The sequence below is a fragment of the Oncorhynchus tshawytscha genome, linkage group LG13, assembly GCF_018296145.1.
Source record: "Oncorhynchus tshawytscha isolate Ot180627B linkage group LG13, Otsh_v2.0, whole genome shotgun sequence".
Taxonomy (NCBI): Eukaryota; Metazoa; Chordata; class Actinopteri; order Salmoniformes; family Salmonidae; genus Oncorhynchus; species Oncorhynchus tshawytscha.
In genome coordinates, this window is record NC_056441.1 from 17,930,535 (window position 1) to 17,940,810 (window position 10,276).

General features: G+C 50.9%; 1 protein-coding gene across 1 annotated transcript; it reads left to right on the forward strand.

Moving 5' to 3' along the window:
• The first annotated feature begins 1,903 nt into the window (after positions 1-1,903).
• On the forward strand, positions 1,904-9,326 carry LOC121839021 (extensin-like). Its single transcript, XM_042295038.1, has 6 exons — positions 1,904-2,055; positions 5,729-5,885; positions 6,257-6,342; positions 6,465-7,245; positions 7,308-7,749; positions 7,867-9,326. Exons 1-6 carry the CDS (start codon positions 1,904-1,906, stop codon positions 9,324-9,326), a joined length of 3,078 nt encoding a protein of 1,025 aa, XP_042150972.1.
• Positions 9,327-10,276: the final 950 nt, after the last annotated feature.

A 10,276-nucleotide genomic window follows, 5' to 3' on the forward strand; every position in this document is an offset into this window, starting at 1 on the left:
TCGCTCCCCATTTCTCCCTCTTTCAGTTTATCTCTCTCTCTCCCCATTTCTCCCTCTTTCAGTTTATCTCTCTCTCTCCCCATTTCTCCCTCTTTCAGTTTATCTCTCTCTCTCCCCATTTCTCCCTCTTTCAGTTAATCTCTCTGCTTCTGTCTCCTTTGTATCTTTCCCTTTCTCTGTCAGCTGTTTCTCCATCAGCTGTGATGGGGTTGCTCTGCAGCACATTTGTTGTACTGTGTGTGTTTGTGTATCCATGTCAATCCTGTTGAAGTGTGACATGTCCTATTCTCCACACAAATTAACTGCATCGCTAAAGAACAACGCTGGCGCTAAGGCTAATAACCACGACTGTGATAGAAAAGGGAGGAGGCTCACTGTGATAGAAAAGGGAGGAGGCTCATGACTAATAACCACGACTGTGATAAAAAAAGGGAGGAGGCTCATGACTAATAACCACGACTGGGATAGAAAAGGGAGGAGGCTCATGACTAATAACCACGACTGTGATAGAAAAGGGAGGAGGCTCACTGTGATAGAAAAGGGAGGAGGCTCATGACTAATAACCACGACTGTGATAGAAAAGGGAGGAGGCTCATGACTAATAACCACGACTGTGATAGAAAAGGGAGGAGGCTCATGACTAATAACCACGACTGTGATAGAAAAGGGAGGAGGCTCATGACTAATAACCACGACTGTGATAGAAAAGGGAGGAGGCTCATGACTAATAACCACGACTGTGATAGAAAAGGGAGGAGGCTCATGACTAATAACCACGACTGTGATAGAAAAGGGAGGAGGCTCATGACTAATAACCACAACTGTGATAGAAAAGGGAGGAGGCTCATGACTAATAACCACGACTGTGATAGAAAAGGGAGGAGGCTCATGACTAATAACCACGACTGTGATAGAAAAGGGAGGAGGCTCACTGTGATAGAAAAGGGAGGAGGCTCATGACTAATAACCACGACTGTGATAGAAAAGGGAGGAGGCTCATGACTAATAACCACGACTGTGATAGAAAAGGGAGGAGGCTCACTGTGATAGAAAAGGGAGGAGGCTCATGACTAATAACCACGACTGTGATTGAAAAGGGAGGATAGAAAAGGGAGGGAGGCTCATGACTAATATCCGTGATAGGCTGTGGTGTGTGTGTGTGCGCGTGTGCGCGTGTGTGCGTGCGTGCGTGTGTGTATCAGCTTTGTGTCAGCAGTGTATCTGGCCGCTGTAACAAACGATGTGAGCCGGCTGGGGCAGGATGGGGCAGGATGGAGCGAGGGAATGAGAGGAGGAGGTGTCGGCTAGGGCAGGATGGAATGAGAGGAGGAGGTGTCGGCTAGGGCAGGATGGACTGAGATGAGGAGGTGTCGGCTAGGGCAGGATGGAGCGAGGGAATGAGAGGAGGAGGTGTCCGCTAGGGCAGGATGGAATGAGAGGAGGAGGTGTCGGCTAGGGCAGGATGGAATGAGAGGAGGAGGTGTCGGCTAGGGCAGGATGGAGCGAGGGAATGAGAGGAGGAGGTGTCGGCTGGGGCAGGATGGAGCGAGGGAATGAGAGGAGGAGGTGTCGGCTGGGGCAGGATGGAATTAGAGGAGGAGGTGTCGGCTGGGGCAGGATGGAGCGAGGGAATGAGAGGAGGAGGTGTCGGCTGGGGCAGGATGGAGCGAGGGAATGAGAGGAGGAGGTGTCGGCTGGGGCAGGATGGAGCGAGGGAATGAGAGGAGGAGGTGTCGGCTGGGGCAGGATGGAATTAGAGGAGGAGGTGTCGGCTGGGGCAGGATGGAATTAGAGGAGGAGATGTCGGCTGGGGCAGGATGAAGCGAGGGAATGAGAGGAGGAGGTGTCGGCTGGGGCAGGATGGAGCGAGGGAATGAGAGGAGGAGGTGTCGGCTGGGGCAGGATGGAATTAGAGGAGGAGGTGTCGGCTGGGGCAGGATGGAGCGAGGGAATGAGAGGAGGAGGTGTCGGCTGGGGCAGGATGGAATTAGAGGAGGAGGTGTCGGCTGGGGCAGGATGGAGCGAGGGAATGAGAGGAGGAGGAGGAGTGAAGGAGTGTGGCAGCAGGATAACATACAGACAAAAACTGAAAAAGCCACCATGAGTGAGACATCCATAAAAAACAAACAAACACACACACGCATTGTCACGTATCCCACATTTCCAAAACACACTGTAAAAACCAGGGAGAGATAGAGAAAAATATGTGAAAATTGAGAAAAAAAATTCTGTAAAATATATTGAGAGAAAGAAAGAGATGGAGCGGGAGAATAAATATAAGTCCCAGTCTTAATTAGTTAGTAGACAGCCAATAAAAGCTCTGGCAGTAATGGTAGAATGAGAGCCAGGTGGAAGGAGGGAGGACTGGCAGGCCAGGAAGCCCATATTCTGTCCTTAAGGAGCCAGGATGTTTTAATAGTCATAGTGAGAGCAGAATAGAGTTATGGTCCTGTAAGCTTTGCTGGGGTGAGACGGACAGGTCTTGATGTGGCCAACTTTACACTGTCTTTAAAACCGTTACAACACAACGACTAGCACTATGCACCAGACACACAGACAGACGACTAGCATTACGCACCAGACACACAGACAGACGACTAGCACTACGCACCAGACACACAGACAGACGACTAGCACTATGCACCAGACACACAGACAGATGACTAGCACTATGCACCAGCTACACAGACAGTCGACTAGCGTTACGCCCCAGCTACACAGACAGACGACTGGCACTACGCACCAGACACACAGACAGTCGACTGGCACTACGCACCAGCTACACAGACAGTCGACTAGCGCTACGCCCCAGCTACACAGACAGACGACTGGTACAATGCACCAGCTACACAGACAGACGACTGGTACTATGCACCAGACACACAGACAGAGTACACCCACTCTCAAGGCTTAGGCCCTAGCAGTCACCTTTTCACTTTCTTTCCCCTTCTGTTATATTTCTGTAATATGGAGGTGTGTTGGTTAACCTAGTACTGATAGTACTGATGTCTTACATAGTACTCACTCAGTCATGTGACGTTCTACACTCTCACACAGATGTCCTGTAGTTATTGGTCCTTCTATCTAGTACTCTCTTCATCCCTTGCCTCTGGAGGCAGATTGCTGTTGAATGGGACGGGGGAAGGGGTTGTGCGTGTGTGTCAGCAAGGTTTATGGCCCCATGTGCCCTTTAACCACTTGTCCTCTTTCTTCCATGATGGCGAGATGATGAAGTACAGGAGGGATAAACATCAATACTGCATTAGGCAATATTACCCAGTCCTCCACCTAACCAGCCATTAACACTGAGAGATGGAGAAGAGAGAGACAGGACCTTGGGTTTAACATAGCTCACCAGCTCTCTCTCTCTTTCTATCTATCACAATAAAGACGTGATGTTCTTTACACAGTGTGCCACTGTCTACTCTCTGTTTAGGGCCAAATAGCATTCTAGTTTGCTCTGTTTATTTGTTAATTATTTCCAATGTGTCAAGTAATTATCTTTATATTTTCTCATGATTTGGTTGGGTCTAATTGTGTTGTTGTCCTTTACCTCTCTCTATCTCTGCCTCTACATCTCCCTCTACCTCTATTTACTTCTCGCTATCACTTCATTGGCATGGGAAACATATGTTAACATTTTATTTATTTTTTTAACCTTTATTTAACTAGGCAACTCAGTTAAGAACAAATTCTTATTTTCAATGACGGCCTAGGAACAGTGGGTTAACTGCCTGTTCAGGGGCAGAACAACAGATTTGTACCTTGTCAGCTCGGGGGTTTGAACTTGCAACCTTCCGGTTACTAGTCCAACACTCTAATCACTAGGCTACCCTGCCGCCCCTACATTGCCAAAGCAAGGGAAGTAGATAATATACAAAAGTGAAATAAACAATCAAATGAACAGTAAATATTCCACTCACAGAAGTTCCAAAATAATAAAGACATTACAAATGTTGTGTTATGTACAGTTGAAGTCGGACGTTTACATACACTTAGGTTGGAGTCATTAAAACTTGTTTTTCAACCACTCCACAAATTTCTTGTTAACAATCTATAATTTTGGCAAGTCGGTTAGGACATCTACTTTGTGGAGTTACACTAAGTTGACTGTGCCTTTAAACAGCTTGGAAAATTCCAGAAAATTATGTAATGGCTTTAGAAGCTTCTGATAGGCTAATTTACATAATTTGAGTCAACTGGAGGTGTACCTGTGGATGTATTTCAAGGCCTACCTTCAAACTCAGTGCCTCTTTGCTTGACATCATGAATCAAAAGAAATCAGCCAAGACTTCAGAAAAAAATTATAGACCTCCACAAGTCTGGTTCATCCTTGGGAGCAATTTCCAAACGCCTGAAGGTGCCACGTTCATCTGTACAAACAATAGTACGCAAGTATAAACACCATGGGACCACACAGCCGTCATACCGCTCAGGAAGGATATGCGTTCTGTCTCCTAGAGATGAACGTACTTTGGTGCGAGAAGTGCGAATCAATCCCAGAACAACAGCAAAGGACCTTGTGAAGATGCTGGAGGAAACCGGTACAAAAGTATCTATATCCACAGTAAAACGAGTCCTATATTGACATAACCTGAAAGGCCGCTCAGCAAGGAAGAAGCCACTGCTCCAAAACCGCCATAAAAAAGCCAGACTATGGTCTGCAAATGCACATGTGGACAAAGATCGGACTTTTGGAGAAATGTCCTCTGGTCTGATGAAACAAAAATAGAACTGTTTGGCCATAATGACCATCGTTATGTTTGGAGGAAAAAGTGGGGGGCTTGCAAGCGGAAGAACACCATCCCAACCGTGAAGCACAGGGGTGGCAGCATCATGTTGTGGGGGTGCTTTACTGCAGGAGGGACTGGTGCACTTCGCAAAATAGATGGCATCATGAGGAAGTAAAATTATGTGGATATATTGAAACATCTCAAGACATCAGTCAGGAAGTTTGGAAGTTACAGCTTGGTCGCAAATGGGTCTTCCAAATGGACAATGACCCCAAGCCGTCTTCCAAAGTTGTGGCAAAATAGCTTAAGGACAACAAAGTCAAGGTATTGGAGTGGCCATCACAAAGCCCTGACCTCAATCCTATTGAACATTTTTGGGCAGAACTGAAAAAGCATGTGCGAGCAAGGAGGCCTACAAACCTGACTCAGTTACACCAGCTCTGTCAGGAGGAATGGGCCAAAATTCACCCAACTTATTGTGGGAAGCTTGTGGAAGGCTACCTGAAAGGTTTGACCCAAGTTAAACCATTTTTAAGGCAATGCTACCAAATACTAATTGAGTGTATGTAAACTTCTGACCCACTGGGAATGTGATGAAATAAATAAAAACTGAAATAAATCACTCTCTACTATTATTCTGACATTTCACATTCTTAAAATAAAGTGGTGATCGTAACTGACCTAAGATAGGGATTTTTTTCTAGGATTCAATGTCAGGGATTGTGACAAACTGAGTTGAAATGTATTTGGCTAAGGTGTATGTAAACTTCCGACTTCAACTGTTTCGCTACCTCTCTTTTTCGCTACCTCCCTTTTTCGATACCTCTATCGCTACTTCTCTCTAGCTTTCTCTACATCTGTCTCTATCTACACCTGTCTCTTTTTCCCTACCATTCTCTTACCTCTCTAGTCTTTCATACCTCCCTCACCTTTACTTCTCTCTCTCTCCATATTTTCCCTCCCTTTCTCATCAACTAACCTCTCCTCTGTTCCAGGTTGGTTCTGGACTCTAAACTGCTGGCCCAGATCCTGAACATGTCATCAGGCAGGTGTTGGTCCAGTGACTCGTATAACCCAGTACCAGGTGTCATGGAGGGAGTCCCCTCTGATAACAACTACCAGAGATGCTTTGGGACCACGCTCATGGCCAAGGTCTGTTCTGTTCTATCCTTCCTGTCTGGCTGGATGTCTTTGTACGTCCGTCAGTTTGTCTCTCCTTCTTTCTCTCTCAAGTTTGTATAGCTTACTTCTCTTTATTTTAATCCCCTGCATCTCTCTTTTCATCTCACTCTTCCCTTCTGAACTCTCTCTCTCTTACTTGTCTACTGTGGTTGTAGGTATCTGCACTGCATCTAACTTCCCCATCTCTCTCTTCTCCATCTCTCTCTTCCCCATCTCTCTCTTCCAAATCTCTCTCTTCCAAATCTCTCTCTTCCCCATCTCTCTCTTCTCCATCTCTCTCTTCCCCATCTCTCTCTTCCAAATCTCTCTCTTCCCCATCTCTCTCTTCCCCTATCCTCCAGGACCTTGGTCTGGTCCAGTACACCGCTACCAGCACTAAGACCCCAGTCCCCCTGGGCTCGCTGGCCCACCAGATCTACCGGGTCATGTGTGCCCCAACAAGGACTTCTCCTCTGTGTTCCAGTTCCTACGCAAACATGACGAGGAGATAGAAAAGGGGGACTAGAACATCCCCCACCCCAGTACCCTCAGCCACATCCCTCACCCCAGTACCCTCAGCCACATCCCCCACCCCAGTACCCCCACCCCAGTACCCCCAGCCACATCCCCACCCCAGTACCCTCAGCCACATCCCCCACCCCAGTACCCCCAGCTACACTCCCACTCCCCAAGTACCCCCAGCTACACTCCTACTCCCCAAGTACCCCCAGCTACATCCCCCACCCCAGTACCCCAGCTACTCCCCAAGTACCCCCAGCCACATCCCCCACCCCAGTACCCCAGCTACTCCCCAAGTACCCCCAGCTACACTCCTACTCCCCAAGTACCCCCAGCTACACTCCTACTCCCCCAGTACCCCCAGCTACACTCCTACTCTCCCAGTACCCCCAGCCACATCTCCCACCCCAGTACTCCTACTCCCCCAGCCACATCCCCCACCCCAGTACCCCCAGCTACTCCCCAAGTACCCCCAGCTACACTCCCACTCCCCAAGTACCCCCAGCTACACTCCACTCCCCAGTACCCCCAGCTACACTCCCTACTCCCCCAGTACCCCTGCTACACTCCACTCCCCTACACTCCCTCCCCCAGTACCCCCAGCTACACTCCTACCCCCAGTACCCCCAGCTACACTCCTACTCTCCCAGTACCCCCAGCTACACTCCTACTCCCCAGTAAGCTACACTCCTACCCCCAGTACCCCCAGCTACACTCCTACTCCCCAGTACCCCAGTACCCCAGCCCCCAGTACCCCCCTACTCCCCCAAGTACCCCCTGCTACACTCTCCCCTACTCCTCCCAGTACCCCCAGCTACACTCCTACTCCCCAGTACCCCCAGCTACACTCCTACTCTCCCCAGTACCCCCAGCTACACTCCTACTCCCTCCCAGTACCCCCAGCTACACTCCTACTCCCAGTACCCCCAGCTACACTCCTACTCCCCCAGTACCCCCAGCTACACTCCTACTCCCCAGTACCCCCAGCTACACTCCTACTCCCCAGTACCCCAGCTACACTCCTACTCTCCCAGTACCCCAGCTACACTCCTACTCTCCCAGTACCCCCAGCTACACTCCTACTCCCCAGTACCCCAGCTACACTCCTACTCCCCAGTACCCCAGCTACACTCCTACTCCCCAGTACCCCAGCTACACTCCTACTCTCCCAGTACCCCAGTACCCCAGCTACACTCCTACTCTCCCAGTACCCCAGCTACACTCCTACTCTCCCAGTACCCCAGCTACACTCCTACTCCCCCCCAGCTACACTCCTACTCTCCCCCCAGCTACACTCCTACTCCCCCAGTACCCCAGCTACACTCCTACTCTCCCAGTACCCCAGCTACACTCCTACTCTCCCAGTACCCCAGCCCCAGCACTCCTACTCTCCCAGTACCCCCAGCTACACTCCTACTCCCCCAGTACCCCAGCTACACTCCTACTCTCCCAGTACCCCAGCTACACTCCTACTCTCCCAGTACCCCAGCTACACTCCTACTCTCCCAGTACCCCAGCTACACTCCTACTCTCCCAGTACCCCCAGCTACACTCCTACTCTCCCAGTACCCCCAGCTACACTCCTACTCTCCCAGTACCCCCAGCTACACTCCTACTCCCCAGTACCCCCAGCTACACTCTCCCTCCTACTCTCCCCAGTACCCCCAGCTACACTCCTACTCTCCCAGTACCCCAGCTACACTCCTACTCTCCCAGTACCCCCAGCTACACTCCTACTCTCCCAGTACCCCCAGCTACACTCCTACTCCCCCAGTACCCCAGCTACACTCCTACTCCCCAGTACCCCAGCTACACTCCTACTCCCCAGTACCCCAGCTACACTCCTACTCTCCCAGTACCCCCAGCTACACTCCTACTCCCCAGTACCCCAGCTACACTCCTACTCCCCCAGTACCCCAGCTACACTCCTACTCCCCAGTACCCCCAGCTACACTCCTACTCTCCCAGTACCCCAGCTACACTCCTACTCCCCAGTACCCCAGCTACACTCCTACTCCCCAGTACCCCAGCTACACTCCTACTCCCCCCCCCCAGTACCCCCAGCTACACTCCTACTCCCCCAGTACCCCAGCCCCAGCCACATACTCCCCCAGTACCCCAGCTACACTCCTACTCCCCAGCCCCATCCCCACTCCCCCAGTACCCCAGCTACACTCCATCCCCCCCACCCCTACTCCCCCAGCCCCAGCTACACCCCCAGTACCCCCCCCTCCTACATCCCCAACCCCAGTACCCCACTCCCCCATACCCCCCTACACTCCCTCCCCCAGTACCCCCAGCTACACATCCCCCCCAGTACCCCCAGCCACATCCCCACTCCCCCAGTACCCCAGCCACATCCCCACTCCCCAGTACCCCCAGCCACATCCCCACTCCCCCCCCAGCCACATCCCCCATCCCCAGCCACATCCCCCCCCCCAGTACCCCAGCCACATCCCCAGTACCCCCAGTACCCCAGCCACATCCCCAACCCCAGTACCCCAGCCACATCCCCCACCCAGTACCCCAGCTACTCCCCCAGTACCCCCCACACATACCCCCCACCCCCAGTACATCCCCCACCCCATCCCCCACCCCAGTACCCCCAGCCACATCCCTACTCCCCCAGCCACATCCCCCACTCCAGCCCCACTCCCCCAGTACCCCCACCCACCCCAGTACCCCCAGCCACATCCCCCAGTACCCCCCCCCAGTACCCTCCCAGTACCCCAGCTACACTCCTACTCTCCCAGTACCCCCAGCTACACTCCTACCCCCCCAGTACCCCCAGCTACACTCCTACTCCCCCAGTACCCCCAGCCACACCCCTACTCCCCCAGTACCCCTAGCCACACCCCTACTCCCCCAGTACCCCCAGTCACACCCCTAATCCCCCAGTACCTACAACTCTAAACTGATCTTGGATCCGTGTCTAAGTTCATTCTACTCTCCCTCTGTCCCACCTTGGCTGAGGTGAGGGTGGGTATCAGATGGGCCCGAGAAATTGAATATAGAATTTAACTGTTAATAGCTGATCCAGGGTCAGGTATGATTTCATCCCCCTAATGGTTAAGGTTAGGACTGTGGGTAGATGCTTGGGTCCTAGATCTGTGGTTAGAAGACCCCATGGAGCTCAAGACAATTGGTTTTTCCTGCCCACGTTACGACCGATGATCCTGCCTCTGTCAGAAACAAGCAGAAATGCAGCAGGAGTCCTCCATGGTTTAGTCTGGGTGAACGACGATAGATATATTTGAGAGACTGACTACGTCCCACCTGTTCAGCAGTAGCCTGATTTAATTATGATGATGACCTTGAAGACCCCATAGAGCTCAAGACAATTCGGGAAGGGCATACCACTGCCCTCTGTCTCACAGATACACGTGACCGTTCTAAGATTTGGGAGAAGGGGTGTGTGGTAGAAGTGATTCACTAATGTAGACCTCCTTCCGTTATTTGTTCATTCACTGTCCATCCATTTATTCACTTTTTCATTCAGTCATGTGTTTTCAACTCGAGAGCCCAGTAGTGTTTGTTTAAAAAATGTTGGCACATCCACCATGCTCACTTCTCATTGGACAGACTCACTACTACTGTCCAGTACTGTGATTGGCAGCAGCTCCCTGGTCACTCTGACCAATCGGTGTGGCGCGGGGCCAGTTGGTCCTTTTGATATACCTCCTTTATTGTAGTTTAAGCTTCTGTTTTACGATACAGCTATACTGTAATCTCAGCTTCTGTTTTACTATATATCTTTAATTTCATTTTCATCACCAATGGAACATTCTGTTAGTAAAAAGGTACAATCTGTCAAAATGCTCAGTACTTCTCCTTCGTTGTTTTCTTTCACTTCTCCTCTCTTT